This window comes from Polypterus senegalus, chromosome 7, assembly GCF_016835505.1.
Source record: "Polypterus senegalus isolate Bchr_013 chromosome 7, ASM1683550v1, whole genome shotgun sequence".
In the NCBI taxonomy this organism is placed as follows: Eukaryota; Metazoa; Chordata; class Cladistia; order Polypteriformes; family Polypteridae; genus Polypterus; species Polypterus senegalus.
This window is the reverse complement of record NC_053160.1, coordinates 166,801,868-166,819,731: the sequence shown is the minus strand read 5'-3', so window position 1 is coordinate 166,819,731 and position 17,864 is coordinate 166,801,868. Positions and strand designations below refer to the sequence as shown.

At 36.7% G+C, this 17,864-nt stretch overlaps 1 protein-coding gene across 3 annotated transcripts in view; it reads right to left on the bottom strand.

Moving 5' to 3' along the window:
• LOC120532982 (long-chain-fatty-acid--CoA ligase ACSBG2-like) overlaps window positions 1-17,864 on the bottom strand; it is a 45,489-nt gene that overhangs the window by 15,991 nt on the left and 11,634 nt on the right. For all 3 annotated transcript variants that reach the window (XM_039759550.1, XM_039759551.1, XM_039759552.1), the window contains exons 3-9: window positions 15,685-16,286; window positions 13,356-13,636; window positions 10,916-11,004; window positions 5,500-5,620; window positions 5,189-5,269; window positions 3,749-3,898; window positions 1,159-1,329 (exon numbers count right to left, since the gene is read on the bottom strand). In XM_039759550.1, coding sequence (XP_039615484.1) covers window positions 1,159-1,329; window positions 3,749-3,898; window positions 5,189-5,269; window positions 5,500-5,620; window positions 10,916-11,004; window positions 13,356-13,636; window positions 15,685-16,286 — 1,495 coding nt within the window. The remainder of the gene's footprint in view (window positions 1-1,158; window positions 1,330-3,748; window positions 3,899-5,188; window positions 5,270-5,499; window positions 5,621-10,915; window positions 11,005-13,355; window positions 13,637-15,684; window positions 16,287-17,864) is intronic.

Genomic DNA, 17,864 nt, shown 5'->3' with positions numbered 1-17,864 from the left:
TTAGAACATTAGAACAATCTAGACGAGAACAGGCCATTCAGCCCAACAAAGCTCGCCAGTCCTATCCACTTGCTTCCTCCAAGAAAACATCAAGTCGAGTTTTGAAAGTCCCTAACGTCTTACTGTCTACCACACTACTTGGTAGCTTATTCCAAGTGTCTATCGTTCTTTGTGTAAAGAAAAACTTCCTAATGTTTGTGCGAAATTTACCCTTAACAAATTTCCAACTATGTCCCTGTGTTCTTGATGAGCTCATTTTAAAATACAAGTCTCGATCCACTATACTAATTCCCTTCATAATTTTAAACACTTCAATCATGTCACCTCTTAATCTTCTTTTGCTTAAACTGTAAAGGCTCAGCTCTTTTAATCTTTCCTCATAATTCACCCCCTGTAGCCCTGGAATCAGCCTAGTCGATCTTCTCTGGACTTTTTCTAGTGCTGCTATGTCCTTTTTGTAGCCTGGAGACCAAAACTCCACACAGTATGCCAGATGAGGCCTCACCAGTGCATTATAAAGATTGAGCAGAACCTCCTTGGACTTGTACTCCACAGATCGTGCTATATAACCTAACATTCTGTTAGCCTTCTTAATGGCTAATGGCTTAATGGCTTTGAGGAAACGTAAGTGGATCAACTTTTCTATAAATGTACTTTCCTGCACTGAACCTGATAAATCTGCAGAACTCACAATCCCTGCTGGACACACCAAGAAAACAGCCCATTAGCACATCACACAAGTTATACATTTTAGAGCGAGACGGAAATTTTTGCTATAATGTCTACAGAAAGTTCAGTATACATACAGAACAATCTTATTTTCTGACAAGATTTGTCTTTTGACCCAATTTAAACCAGAAAGCAAAACATCTGTCAGTCTCTCCCGTGTACTTTAGTTAGATTTCAAAACTTAAATCATGTTTCATTCATGATCAGGAGAAAAAAAAAAAAAATCAAATGGAAAAACACCACAATTCACCATATTACACTTTCAACATTTCTGTACAATTAACTTGATTCCTACATTCAATGCTTATATATGCTAAAAAGCAGCTTTATTTATAGACACCCTTTCCAAAATAAGACAAAACACTGAATCAATGTAATAAACAATGAAATAAAATAAATATTATGAATATTCTATTAAATTGAACCTACTTTTAGTGCATCAGGATCTGCAAAGTAGGTGATGCCTCCAAACCTCATAGCAATCCATAGGTCATTAACTTGTGCTGCAACATGACTGAGTGGAAGATAACTAATCAGACAGTCCCCACATCCAGGTTTTAGGCCAACTTCTAGTCCAGCAGAATTTGCAATCCACGTTAACTGCAAACAATAAAATAGTTATTAAAAAAAAAAAAAAAACACCCACACCAACACAAAGCAAAGCAAACATTTTCTCCTCTTTGGTTTATATTACTTACCAGATCTACTTTTAATTTATCAAAAGGATTAACAACAACTGTCCTCTCAAGCAACAAACTTTGAACGTTCCCCCCCAGCGACAACCGTTATACATGTTTGAGGCCCAATACGTTACAAAAACACTGCAGCTTATAAATCACCAAAGCACTGAAACTACCATAATACAGAAATTCAGCATACTCAAGCCAGTCTTGCTCAGGCATACACACACATACATTATAGAATATAGATAGAAAAGTCAAGGAAAATGACACCTTTTATTGGCTAACTAAAAAGATTACAATATGCAAGCTTTCGAGGCAACTCAGACCCCTTCTTCAGGCAAGATGTAATGTAAGGGGCCTGAGTTGCCTCGAAAGCTTGCATATTGTAATCTTTTTAGTTAGCCAATAAAAGGTGTCATTTTCCTTGGCTTTTCTCTACATTCATAATGGCTACCACGGTACAACACCCTAGTACTACACACACTATATCTATCTATCTATCTATATAAATAAATAAACAAACACCCATTTCTAATCTGTTTAATGCAGTGTTTCCCAAACTCGGTCCTGGGGACCCCCTGTGCCAGCAGGTTTTTGTTCCACCAGATTCCTAATCACTGACAACACCTGATAGCACTCATCTCATTTAATTAGCTGGGATTTTTTTTTTCTTTTATTCGACATTCAGAAAAGCACAGCAACATGATTTTTACATTTATAAGACATTTAGAAATATTTCTGGTTTTGTTTTAGATTTAAATGCTTAACTCTCTTTTGTTTATTTCATTATATTCTGCCTTTTCTCTGTGCAGTTTTTTGCCTTCATTGTATCTTATTAATGACAATTAAAATGAGCAGAGCAGACACATTGGCAAACAACACTAAATAATGAAAAGCGGCAACTACTAAGTCAGACCCACTAGTTAGTAAATAATGGATTAAACAAACAATTAGAACACCAGGAGAAGAAGAATGAAAATCAAGATAAAAATACTGTTAAAAAGGAAAAAAAAAAAAAACATTATTCCTATATACTGTAACTGCTTGGTAAATTTAACATTTTTTTTTTTTAAGCAAACGTAGATTTTCTAATTTCTATATTGTTCCCTAAACACAGAACTTGGGGAAATAAAAATATCGCTTAATTAGCCCAGGAGTCCAATTAAAAACAGAAGCTGGTTGGAACAAAAACCTACAGCCACAGGGTGTCCCCAGGACCGAGTTTGGGAAACACGGATTTAAGCAAAAGACTTTAAATCTGAAGCACAGGTACTTCTAACAACAATTCAGATTATTGCCAGAATTGCCTGGGCATAGCTCTGGGATGGAGCAAACTGCCATAACCCCTCATAAATCGCAAAACAATTTGGGATCACTAATCATATTCGTCTTAAAACACTGCCCACCCAGCCTTTATAAGTACAGCAAAGCACACAAAAAAAAAAAAAAAAAAAAAGAAAAAAGTGGGCAAACTTGGGAAAGAGATGCAGTCGTAAAACACCGACTGCTATAATGGGATACTGTGATCCATTAACAGACTGATGTTGATCGCCCTTTCAACCAAGAAACTCCTGTGTGTTTCAACTCCTGCCAACAACATTCAACTTTCTTTTACTAAATCTTTCCCCTCACTAATTGTGTCATGGTCCAAAGCTCCAGGGTGAGACAATCATTTATTTCAATTTGAGATTCTTTACATGTGAAGTACAGTGGGGGTGACAACACACAAGAAATATACCCATCATGGAGCTTTCCAATACTAAGTTTATTGTATTTTAAACTTGTTGCATTTAGTACAGGAGTTTGTTAACATACTGCGGTGGGCTGGCGCTCTGCCTGGGGTTCTTTTCCGGCCTTGTTGGCTGGGATTGGCTCCAGCAGACCCCTGTGACCCTGTAGTTAGGATATAGCGGGTTGGATAATGGATGGATGGTAATAGAAGCCTTGTAATTTAGCTTTCCATGTTAATCCCCTGTGCCAAGCTTTGTAATGAAGCAACTATTTTTTATAAAAGCACTATAAAAGGCATAGCAAGAATAGATGAAGCAACGTTACACCAATTAAAGTATTATGGCTTTAACCAATATATTACATATTTCAAATACCCTGAATGAGCATATCCAAATGATTTGTGAATTTTTCAATTTTCCCCAAACATACTAGACTGCACCACATAAAACAATCACTTTTGTTTGCATGCCATGTTAGGGTGGAGAGTGGTTTTCAAAGGACAACCACTGAATGCCTAACACAACACATTATACCATTAATCTTCAACACCCACTTACGATAACATAGTGGGTTATTCGGTTTGAACAATATAAAATGTTACTTACATTATCATGACTCAACATAACCCCTTTAGGATTGCCAGTTGTTCCAGATGTGTAGATTAAAGTACAACATTGATTGGCTTTCTGCAGATTAAGGACTTCATCCAGTTGAGCATCAGGGACATCCTTCCCCAAGTCCATAAATTCCTTCCACTAAATAGAACACAGTTTTGCTTTATTCATTGACTGTAATAATTTAAACATACAAAATTTGGTCTACACAAACCAGAAACAATTATATTAAAAAGAAAGTCAAGGCACAGAAATTTCCAAATGACCTGCCAGCCAATTTAAAAGATACCTCGTCTGTTTCATCAGAAACAAAACCCAACCTGAACCACCACTTTAGTACACAACACCCTTATTAAAAATTGACCATCTGTTTACATACAGTATGTTTAACAGTTTTCTAATCTATTGTTTTGTTCTTTATTTCGCCTTATACAATTTCTCGTATTAGGAATTTGTTAGTTTTCGCATACCGGGGTCAGAGCACAGGGTCAGCCATTGTGCACAGCCACTGGAGCAAGTGCAGGTTAAGGGCCTTGTTCAAGGGCCCAGCAGAGTAGGATCGAACCAGCAACCTTCAGAATACCAGCGCAGATCCTTAGCCTGAGCCACCACTCTATTGTGACCATCACGGATGATCTGCTACAACTTCTCTTCTATTCTGTATGATTCGGAGTAGAAATAATGGAGCCCAGCGCCTCATGGCTTTCTTGAGCAAGCCAATCATCATCATCTTGACCTATCTATGTATTCAATACATTAGCTGCTGAAAAACAACATTTTCAGAATGCACCTGAAAAGTTGCTCAAGCCTAGATTAATAGCACAGACCTCGACTTATTCAAAATAACAGTCGTCACTCTTTCTTCAGTAAACATATTTAGTGGAGACATGTTCCTCTCCTTAGATTTCCAACTGATTAGTGAGAAGCTTCAACAATTTGCAAAATCAGTTAACTCACTTGTGTCACAAAGACAAACTTCTATTGCACTAAAGCTACTGTATCACAGGGTACGATTATGCACACACTTACACCAACATCCCTGGGGAGTGCCGATTAGCCTAACATGTGATGTCTTTACCCTTAAATGTCTTTACAGGTGGCAGGAGAAGCTACAAACTGAACAGGGTGAGAGGTTCAAAAACAGGTGTATAAATGCTACGTAGTGTATTTTACGGTTTTATATTTCTTAACTAGTACATTCTAAATGTAACTTTAGTGGGATGTAAAAATGTATTCTTACAGATGTATAGTCCAGTATAGAATGCACACGTCATTTTGTAAAAGTAGGAGTAAGCCGACTGTACCGATTGCTGGAATCCCCAGAGGAAACCCACACACTTCCATGAAGATCAAATTAAATACTGAATGGCAGAAACACAGCACAAGTCTATTTTTATTTGCAGCTCAATATAAACTGGATAAATCCCTCACACTGTACAAATTTGGCCTCTTTTCTTTCACTTCTTCTCCCCACTGGACTATAGCCTTCAGATGAGGCAACTGATCCCGAACCTGGAAAATAAAGATAGAATTATTAGAACACATGTTTCTGAACAGATCTACTAAATGTGGCAGACTTAATAAAAAAAATTACAAATGATCAGTGAGCCACCATATAGAGTCAAAAAATGTAATTTGTAATTAAAACTTGTAGATTGTAGCATGTGATAAAGATGGCAAACATGCATTTAATGCTTTCAGCACCATTATAAATACTACAAAACCAACACTTCATTCTTTACCTGCAGGATTTTTGTCAGTTGTTTATGATTCTCTACCATCAAAATATTGGCTTCACAGTTGTGGGCTACATAATGGCACGCCTCAGGGGAGTTGGTTGTGTAAATTCCAACAGCAAAACCACTAAATATTGGAGGATACAAAAAAAAAAAAAGACATAAAGCAAAACCGCACAATATGTATTTAAAATAAAAAAAAGATATAAATGTGCATATAAATGAGGGGACTGGCCAGTCTAATGGTCTGGAATCCCTACAGATTTTATTTTTTTCTCCAGCCGTCTGGAGTTTTTTTTTTGTTTGTTTTTTCTGTCCACCCTGGCCATTGGACCTTACTCTTATTCTATGTTAATTAATGTTGACTTATTTTATTTTCTTACTGTGTCTTTTATTTTTCTATTCTTCATTATGTAAAGCACTTTGAGCTACTTTTTGTATGAAAATGTGCTATATAAATAAATGTTGTTGTTGTTGTTATTATAATTTGTTTCTAATCTTCAAATCCAGGACTCTAAATACTGGAAATATAGAACAGACTCAAACTAAAACACAAGAGTTATAAAATTGTGGTGTATACCTACACACCCAAACCTTTAGAGATTTAATAAAATAAATAGAAACACCTAATAATCAGGGGTTGTTTGGGTGCTCGAGTACAGAGCCACCTTCCCATTTAAAGTTAATCTCTGAAATTTTAAAGAATGGAATGTGATCAGTTGTACTTGTATAGTTTACACCCCTCTTTATGGTAAAGTGTACTCTCTACACAGGAGCACGCAGCTGCCACTCCTACCACTGTGGATTTATATAGCCACATCAACTGAGAACTCTGGGTAGGATTATTTGATCACCACAACTCTTTGTATTTTTACCAAAAAGCCTTCTAGTCGCTTCAATAGCAAAGCTTTCCACATGTTAGTCCAGGTCATCCGTCTTAAAACTGCAGGTGGGTTTCAAGATGCACTGGATTATGCAAATGTACACTTGTTCCCTTAAAAATATATTTGTATGCACTTCAATGTCAAAGTTACATATCTCCATAATCAAAAACGTTTATGTAAATGTTCAGTTCAAAATTTAACTCGAGACTCCCTGCAGAATTTTGAGGTACAGCCATTTCCATGCAACATGGGGGAAATGTGTGTGGTTTACACTTTGATTTACTCTAACAGTTGTATTAGTCTGACTAGAGGGATATTTTACTAAATGGAAAACTTCAGATTCTGGTGTAGTCACTGTAAGAGAGTTTCGGTGTAAATACTGATCACTCTCATGCATTACTGGCCCGAAACAGTCCTTGGACTCTCATGTTGGTGTTCATTTTACACAGCAAGCTGCTCAGTTGACAATTTTGGATGGAATCCAAGAAGCAGTACTCTTATACTGTAGTGTGTACAGTAATACTATTATAGTGCAATTTAAAAGGTTGATTTTATTTTTGCTTGGTTAAAAGTTTGATATGTTTCAAGTTTAATTTATTTCTTCAATGATAGTCAGATCTCTCTCTCTATATCTATCTATATATCTCATTACAGTGTTCCAAAATATCCAAAAAAAAAAGTGGGACAGTGCAAAATGCAAATAAAAACAGAATGCAATGATTTGCCAATCAACCCCATATTTTAAATGAACAATAAAAAAATTAAAATGTTTAAAATGTGAAAAATGTACCGATTTAGGGAAAGGTGGTGGTCCTTTTGAATTTGATGGCAGCAACAAGTCTCAAAAAATTGAGACTGGGACATTTTTACCACTGTATAGCATCCCCTCTTCTCGAAACAGTCTGTAAATATCTGATGAGTGAAGAGATTAGACGCTGGACTTTTGGGAGTTGAAGGTTTTCCCAATCTTGTCCTTTATAGGATTGTACATTCGACAGTGTGCCAAATGTTTTCAATTGGTGAAACGTTTAGTCTGCAGACAGGCCAGTTCAGCACCCGGTCTCTTCTAATACGAAACCATATTGTTGTAATAGATGCAGTATGCGGTTTAGCATTGTCTTTCTGAAATATGCAAGGCCTTCCCTGAAAAAGAAGTCATCTGGATAGAAGCATATGTTGCTCTAAAACCTATACTGTATATCACTTTTCAGCACTGATGGGTCCTTTCCAGATGCGCAAGGTGCCAATTCCATAGGCACTACAGCATCTCCATACCATCAGAGATACAGGCTTTTGAAATGAGCACAGATAAGCCGAATGGTCCCTCTCCTCTTTAGTCCAGAGGACCCAGCGTCCACATTTTCCCCCCAAAAAAAGTTAAAATTTGTCTGACCACAGCCCATTTTAAATGAGCTTTGGCGTAGAGAAGACGGCGGCATGTCTGGATTATATTCACGTATGGTTTCTTCTTTGCATGACAGAGCTTTAACTTGCATTTGTGGATGGCACAGAGAACGGTGTTGACAGATGATTTCTGGAAGAGTTCCTGAGCCCATGTAGTGATTTCTATGACAGAATCATGCCTGCTTTTAATGTAGTGCCGCCTGAGAGCCCGAAGATTACGAGCATCCAATATTTTTGGCCTTGTCTCGTATGCACAGAGATTTCTCCAGCTTCTCAGAATCTTTTGACATTATGTACTAAGATGACAAGATATTCAAAGTCTTCACAAGTTCACTTTGAGGAACCTTATTCTGAAAAATTGTTCCACAATTGGTAGATGCAGTTTCTTGTAGATTGGTGAACCTCTGCCCACCTTTACTTCCAAGTGACTCCGACTCGAAGATGCTCTTGATAACTGACTTGATGCCAATTAACCCAAATAGTTCATCCAGCTGTTTTAGTAGCTCTATTTCAACCTTTGTTGCCCCAATTCCAACTTTTTTTCTGATAGGTGTTGTTATTCAATTCAAAATAAGCTAATATTTTTCATGAAATACAAAAATGTCTTACCTTCAACATTTAAATGTTTTCTAGGTTCTTTTATGAAAATATGGGTTTATGAGATTTGCAAATCATTGCATTATGTTTTTATTTACATTTTACACAGCTTCCAAACTTTTTTTTTTACAACCCTAATTAAAAAAAAAAAAAGTTAAAACATTTCAACACACAAACACACACACACACACACACACTCCTCTGTTCTTGCACCTTACAATGGGGTTTTATGGAGTCCAGCATCCATATGCAGTTGAATTCCTTTAAAAGCCTAAATAATCCCAGAGACAACAACTCAGGCTACACTCCAATGTTCCTATGCTTTTAATATCTTTACTCCAATATTCAAATTTACTAGCTGACCAATTAACTTCAGAAGATAGTTATTCTAGAATGAAGCCAGCAGCTTTACGGTATAGAACAGAAACTATAGAATTTTATTAAATATGTCTGTAGGCGACCATGTGCGTAAAGAATTAGACAGCTCAAGGAGTGTCAGATTTGTAAACCAAGCCTCATGAAGGCAGCACTCAATGTAGTGGCTGGGATTTTAAACTGCAAAGAGCAAGCTTCCAATTACAATGAACCATCTACAGTCAAAAATAAAACACACACACACACACACAATGTATTTGGTGCATGCAGAGAGCACATTTAGTAAAAAAATAAATCTCTCAAGGGTAAAACTTTAGCATACAAGTCAAAGTTACAAATGTAAAAGTTGAAAGAATTGGGAGCTACAGTATATTTATAAAAATAAACCACAAAAATATGAAGTAAACTTTGTGTCGCACCCTATGAAGAGAAATGCTGTTAAGAGAGCCGATAAAGACCTACAAGAGATTCAGATTTCAGTACAAATCTGCCTAATACCAGTAAAGCACAGACAAGGCTGCACAGCACTGACCTTCCAATTGCACATTCGAACGAGTTAAAGTTAGTTCAACATTACTGTCTAAACCAGGGGTGGGCAAATTCAGTCCTGGAGGGCCGCAGTGGTTGCAGGTTTTTGTTCCTACCCAGTTGCTTAATTAATAACCAATCCTTGTCAATTATTTAATTTCACGGCTTGCTAGTGCTTTCACTCTGCCATGTCAAGTCATTCCCATATTCTAGATTTTTTTTCCTTTCTAAGGATATCATCCAAATGATTTGAAGTCTAAAAAAGATGACTTATTCTCAGTGCTTCAGTTTTTTCTCTTCACTTTCCTTCCAAGTATTTAGTTAAACCCAATAGTGCATGATAAATACACAGGTGTAAATGGATACTGTACAAGCTAAATGGAGAAATGCTGTTCTCTTTCGTCATTTGCATCTTATTGCTAATAAGGAGCAATTAAAAACCAAGACTACAGCGGTTTAAGATTAAAATAAGCAATAAGGGTTCAAAATCTTAATGAGCGAGACCACTAAAGTGTAGCAGAAGTGTTACTTGAGCAATAAGAGCTTCTTATTAAGCAATTGGGTTGGAACAAAAACCTGCAGCCACTGCGGCCCTCTAGGACTGAATCTGCCCACCCCGGTCTAAACGGTAGTGTAAACATACCATGCTAGAACACAATTGTAGATTTTAAACATGTGATATAGCCATAGACCACAAAGGACATATTTAAACTGTTTGCTATTGAAATGTGATATAGTGATGCAATACTGAAAAATGAGAGAAAGTCATTATAGCAAACAGAAGTACTTCTCAAACCTGGAGCCAAGGAACTGCAGCAGTCTGTCTGTGTGTGCTCATCTCATCACAATATACAAACTATTAAGCTTCAGGTACCTTGCGCTACTAGGCACCTGAATGGATAACAGCAATATTAGCTTTTTATTTTCTCAGCATCAAGTGTTTTGTTCAGTTTCTCTCTCCCTAAAATTTGTTTGGTTAAAACTTTACGGACTGAAGGAACTGGGGAGTGTAGGGTTTTTGAAAGAACCCTTGCGGGCACAACCTTTGAAGCACAGGATTTCACCACTATTCACTACTAACCTTTTAACTAGTTGTTCCCAGATGCGATTCTCAATCAAGATTAGGTATCTGACCCAGCAACACTTTTAGACAGAAGTGCAGAAATAACCCCCCGACCAAACTATTACCATCTTATGTCATCTATCCAAGCACGGTTTAGCAGAGTTTGGTAATTTTTGCACCCATTTTGTGCTCAATTAATAAAAAATAAAAAAAAAATTACCCATATGCCTAGATGTGTACTTGACACAGGCTTAAAACAGGAATATAAAAATCCATAATGTGCGATCATAAATATACATACAATTTGTACTCATTTTTGGCCGATTGCCTGAAAATAAAAAAAGGGATGGATTCATAAATAGTTGACAGCTATTTTGTTGCCTGTTAAAAGTAGTCCCCTCAAGATCAGCCAATTTCTCTGCCCACATCTCTAAAGTACTACTACATTGAATTCAATTTGCTTTTTACAAAAATCGGTTTAGGGGGTAAGGGGGTAAAAAAAACCCACACACAAACCAAGACAACAGATCTTCACATTTTGAAATTTTAGTTTTACAAAAATTGTTGTTACCCAGCAAATATAGCGGCAATGTCCGAAATGAACCATTCTGGAGAGTTAAATCCCAAAATACCAACACCATGGAAGCGTTCCAGTCCAATCTGAAAAAAATAAAATTTATATTTCTCATTGAATGCTTTTTAGCATGCTTAACTACAGAAAACTGTAGGCAGCACAAACTAGTCAGAACTGAGGCGACAGTAAAATCCAAGATTCAAAATGAACACATATAGACTGTACTAAAACTATTTGACACACTCTTAATACCTAGACTGAAGTATTAGGTTCTGCTGCCCTAAATATACATTTAAAGGGGCTCAAGGTCATAAGTGACTATGGACATTGAGACCTACTGATAATGCATTTCGGTATCTGTGGAGCAGTACGTTTTGGTATATACTGTGCAGACTTGAACCAAAACGACAATCATCACATCATAAAGCTTTCTGCACTTTAACCGCAAAAAAAAAAAAAATTCCAAGGTAAGGCAAAAGGAATCCTCATGGCTTATCGATGAATGGGATTTTCTGTAATAATGCCTCATTTGCAACCATGAAATGCAGTAGGGCCTATGAAACTCTGTAAATATGTGAGCTACTAGGATAATGTCAAGATTATTACACTGAGACATGCCAGGTCTCCCAATACACGTATGGTGACCACAGGGAGTCGTCTCTAGATATCTATACTAACAGAAATAAAATGAGAGGCAGAGATTCTAGGAATGTGACTGAAGGAAAAAAAATTAGAAATGGCCAACATCAGAAAACTAAATCAAGAAATTAATATTATCAAATTTTTAGGGAGTTGGCTAAAATCAAAGTCCTTAACAAAACCACATTTGAGACCATACGAATCTAAGCAGAAAAGTCTTTTAAAAACAAGGTTTTCTTGCAAATGTGTTTAGGAAAGTTAGACAGGTTTCAATTCAAGTTGTGATTTTTTGTGTTTGATCACCATAAACACCTAACAACACTAAGCACACACTCCAAAATCGTAGCATTCATGACAGAGAGTTAGACTTTTTTTTTTTATATAAATTTAAAACACACTTAATGGGAATTTAAAAACCTACTTCTGAGATTGACAACTTTGAGCTATTATATATTTAAAAAAAAAAAAAAAGGAACACACAGTGCGAAGAACCGATATGCCAACTGTTTTTGACACACCATGGGTAGCTACAGCTACCACCACAACATCCATTTTCATCCTCCTTCATTCTTCTGCATTTGATATAGATAACTACCAGATTCTTTTTGCCACCCAGTCCAACATAGGCATCATTAGGATGGTTTGAGGATTTCACGTTGAGCAGATCCTACTACGTGTATTGGACAGGAGAGGAAGTTGCATCACACAAGCAAAGGATGCCCAAAGGATTGCTACTGGGTCCTTTCGTCTACTCCTTTTACACTACCTCATAAAAGTTCCCATCATCCATCCATACTATTTAGGTAATACTCTGGTTCAACAGTCATTCTCACAAGAGACCCACATGGTCTCAGTAAGATTCTCGACACGTCTCACAAATATCTCCAGTTAGATGAAGGAACCTCAATCAATCAGCTTAATCCGTCAAAGACTAAGCTCCATTTAATCTCAGCCACCTCATCCATCTCAAAGCAGCTCAGCATTACTAACACCAACCAATTGTACAAAACCGAGGTAATGATTGATGAACTATCCTTCACCGACCATAATGCAATTGTTTCCCACTCATGCTGATTCACTCTGTATAAACAAGATCAGGCTTTATCTGATACAGGCATGGAATGGTCATATCTGGACTAGTGCAACTCCTTACTAATAGGGGTACCAGCACACACTGCCAAGCCACTGCAGTCGTTAAACAGTCAAAATGGGGCCAACTCCACTGGCTACCAGTAGCAGCACACGGCAATGGATTTATATGGAGGCACTCCTGTGGGCCTATACTCTTCCACTCCCTTTCAAACCTGTAAGAAATGGTATCAAAATGTTAACTCTGACTCTTCATGTGCACTCTGAGCTGGTGGAATGAGTTGCCCAATATAAACTGTAACCTCCCTCACCATATTTAAGAAGTGTTCAAAGATTCTGTGAATATCTTTCTAATTAAATAACTGTTTTAATGGTGGGTTTCAATCTAAGAAACGAGTCACTAGTCTTGCATTGCTCTTGCTTCACAATGGTCCACAGTTGGAGGTTTACTGGATTAAGTTGACCTCTTTATCAAGTCACTTGAGTAAAACGGTCTGCTAAATTAGTAAATGAAAAAGTCTTCAGAACCTCTTAGTTGCTAAGAAAATTGTCAATACTTGCACAAAAAAATTAACAAAAGTTGCTGCTTCCAGCCACTTGTTCAAGGCAAGGTCCATATTCATTCATATTACTAAACATTCTTGCACATGGATATAAAGAAAAATAAATAAATACTCACTTAAAAACAATCTTTTACACAACAACTCACCCTCAGAAAGCTCTTTGCTGCTTTTCTACACTCTTCATAATAATTACTATAGCTGATCATTTCCCATTTCCCATCTTTCTTATATGCCAAAGCAGGCATTTCTTTGTACCGCTCTACTGAATCTAAAAAATACTGATGAATAGTTAATGGTGCTTCTGATCCAGGACCGCTTTTGGTCATTCTCAGTTTCACCGATCCATTTCTTTTCGTGGTCCATAGATTTTCTGAAGGTAGCAAATGAACATCAGGCATGTGAACACACGTTTCTGTCTGTGGCTCATCTACAGAGCAATGGGGGTTGGGGGGTAGAGGGGTTTAAAAAAAAAAAAAAAGGTAAAAACATACAATTAAAAATTAGTTCAAAAGTTTTGAACACTCGGTAACATTTTCGTTTATGTACTACAAAAATGCAGGGATTACTCATTTAGTGTTATGTAACAAGACCTTAAAAAGTTTTTTGGTCAGAAAGGTTTTAAGCAAGACATTTCTTTTATTATTACTACATACATATGCGACATACAAAATTACTTACAAGTCTGAAGGAGTCACAAGCATATCAAACACCTCACTGCACAGACACCATACGGTGTGCTGTATGGATGTGCAACCACTGCACAATAACAAATCCTCCATCAGGTTGGGGTTGTGACACATTTGCCAATTAAATAGCTACAGTTCCAATTGAGGCTTTTGAAAGATTGTTTTTACTTATTTAATACAAAATTTGGACTAACTTGTAAATAGCCCCCTACGTGAAGGAACAAACATGCATCTTTAGTAAAAATAAATGGTGTTCAGTCCATAGATCACATGTCATAACTAAAAGGAAAGCTAATGTATTGCATTTCATTTACTGGCTGCGCCAAGTGTACTGCATTTTGATTCGAGCGAAGTCATTTGATTAAACTCAGTTTTAGCATGATCAAATCAGCATCAAAAAGTGCAGCAAGGGATGGCAATAATTCAGAAGTGGAATTCCTGTTACCTCAAGATTTCAGTGTTCAAGCATCAAGCAGAAATTTCAATATAAAGAGATGAACCAAAACTGAGAAGCGTTTTTTGGATCTCACTGAAAAAATTAGTCTTGTGTCAGACAGTCTAAATAATGTGTTACGATTGTCTTATATTGTTCCATTCTTCTGATAGTTCTGACCGATACATCAAGATATTTAGAAATAGCTGGTGTAGTCATCTCCAGCCGCAGAAGAAGATTACAAACCACATTTACACATAACCTTATGCTACAGCTCTTTAAGGATGTTACTGTAACATTTGGAAATTCTTTCCTGTTGCTTCTTCTATGACATAGGCACTGTACAGTAAGCAGTCAACCAAGAAGAAAATTAATTGTCATTTATATCACCAGCTTTCACCTACTCATTGAGACAGGAGGTCTCCTTTCTTGTCAATTCCCCATCTTTAGCACTAGGTGAATGCCCAACTGTTGACACCCCTTACCCCAATTTTTGATGTGGACTGGGCATTCGATTACATTTAGTATTAATGAGTGGCCTTGAATCGAACCACAACACACTGAGCAGCTGCTAAGCAAAATGCAACCTGTTGGCTTTGTTTTTAGTTTTGCTACACAATCTATGGAGATAACATGCAATACAGTTTTGCACTTCATTTTAAAGGAGCGCAAAAATTGTGTGCCATAGTGAAAAAAAAAAAAAAAATCAATCATTTGGCAAGTTTATTATTTTTTTATAATTTGACACAATAAAACCATGCCAATATTAAAAAGTCACATAAATATGCACTGCAATGTAGTGAACACGTTGGATGAATTTTAATTTAGACACGAATGCGCCATACCCAAAAACAGACAGGACACTAGAAAAATAAATAAAAAATATAAATTTGGACTAACTTGCAAATAGCCCCCTACCTGAAGGGGCAAACATGCAACTTTAGTAAAAGGATATGGTGTACAGTACATACATGGTAGATCAGTGCCAAAATTAAATACAGTCTAACAATTTAACTATATGGCAAAGCAAATACCAAACCCATAAAACAGACAGGACACTACCAAAAAAAAATAATAATACATTTACACCAAAAGATTTTGATAGTTATTTTCAAAATACACATTCCTTTTGCACTTGTTTATGATTCCACAATTTAGGACCATTTACCTAATGGGTTACAATTAAGCAGGAATTCTAACATCAAAATGGATTAGTTCAGAAAATATTAGGTTATAAGTACTAAAAATTAATCTGTAAAGTGTAAACTACTTATGAAATTCTTAATTAGCTTGTACATCATTGCAGTTTCACTTCAACTTTTCATCCACTCAACTTTCAAAAACCACACTTTTTACCTTTAAGGTGAGATTTTTCATTTCTCTCTGTAGACCCAGAGTGGATAAGAGAAGATTCTCCTTCAAATATCTGGAATGGCTCCTGCTTTTGACTCTCATCCAAATTCTGGAAATTCACTTCAGGTTTTCTTTGATAAAAAATCTGTGCTGCAGTGTCCTCTTGTCCCAAGGACAATGGTGTTGAAACTTTGCTAGGCTCTTCACATTGTTGTTTTGACGTTTTAGATAAACTATTAAATACCTCCTCTTCCAGTCCTGACAAATTCTCATCTTCTGCCTTCAGTAAAAAATCTGCACCCACATTTGGATTTATTAACATCTCATCTTGAGGAGACAAACATATTCTGTCTTCATTCAGCGTGACATTCTGCCCAGACTCTGATGATGCAAACTTCACTTTAATATCAAGTTTTGCATTGTTCAATTCTACACGCCTTTGATTTATTAAAGGATTTGCACCATTGATGGCAACGTCAGGATTAGGAAGACAGTCACTTATCTGCATTTTCGAGTCACTAAAGAAGCCAGTTTCTGATGGGGGATTAGGTGTAGCAACTGGGTTTTCAATGTATTCTTTGACATATGGAGAAATGTCCAGAAAGCTACAATTTGAAAACAAAATGAAAAATAGTTTAAATGTAAATGCTGTCATAGCGTTAAACGGAAATTAGGTATTTGCGGGCCTCACTCAAACATCAGGTGTGTTTATAAAATTAACTTTAAGAGTCTCAATTAAAACGTTTAAGAATTGAAACATATTATGCACCATTTTAAATGCTAATCGTACTTTAACATCTCTGCGGCAATACCAAGTCTGCACATACATGCTTACGATTCCCACATACTATTTGCATTTGTGTTTGATATTTTCCTTAAAACATGAATATATTCATCATAAAATACCCAGGTGTACCAATCTTTCAGCATTTCACAAAGTCTTGCTGCACTTTGGAAAATACATTTCAGATTATATTTTCACAATCTTAAAACACACACACACACCCTTATCATCCATCCATTAGGTGCCATAGCAAATTAATCTAATTCACTCTTTCATCATATACTTTTTTCATATCCTGACAGCAGCAACAAGTGCAAGGAAGGAACCTGCCCTGCTCGTGCTGCAACAATCCAAACAAAACTACCACCGTAAAGTGGCCACATCCTTTTGGCAGAGTGGGGTCAAACTAGGGGAAGGGACGTGCACATCTTTTCCAGCATAGTTTTCATCAGCAATCCGACAAAATGTATTAATTTATTTATTAATGTTCAGGAGGATTAAAACTAAGCCAAACGTGTAGAAGCAAATTTCCTCCCAATTTCACACAAAAGATATGGGGTCTTAGATAGCCAAACACCACCGTTGTGTCCTTTGAAAAGCTCTGAAAACCAAGAGCAACTCTTGCACTCCAGTCTGAAGTCGTGAATTAGTACCGGTGTAGCCCTTCCCGAGAATATTCTGCAGGTATGCAGGTTTAGATGAATCTTCAGCCACCAAAAGGTCTGAATTTGTGGCAGAATGCGTGATGCCGTTTCTGTTGCTTTCCTGTTTCCCTTGATATGGATGTCCCTTTCAAACAGAGCCTTGTGTTTGGAGGCATAAACACCATCATCATCTTTAGGGGATAGTACTGGCTTGTCCAGAAGGACACTGGAGAAGCATTTTAACTAGATTACATGGAAACCTGGCATTAAACCAAATATGAATACATCCTACAGTGGATTCAGAAAGTATTCCGGCCCCTTTACTTTCTATACACTTCATGTTGGAGTAACTTTAAAAAAAAAAAAAATGTGCCATTTTGCTTATCGATATTAACGCAACATTCCATAACAACAAGAATTGGGGGAATGTATGGAAGAAAAAAAAAAAACCCACCCACAAACAGATTAATCTGTTTAAAAGCAAATGTTACAACACAAAATATGCAGAAAGTGACTATGAATATTTTCTGAATCCACTGTATATATAAAATAACTTTCTCAGACTTCCTTTTAAAGTGAAGTCACTGCGTGTGCAACATATTTTGAATATTGAGGAGGTGGGCTACTTTGGACCCCAACTGTAGCTGGAAATTTTTAGTGATTGAAGTATTCTGTGGCTATTTTGTCATTTCTCAGCAATCTAGTGGCTCTCCTACAAGTTTAGTGGGGCACACTAGAGAGCCAGTGTCTCCCAG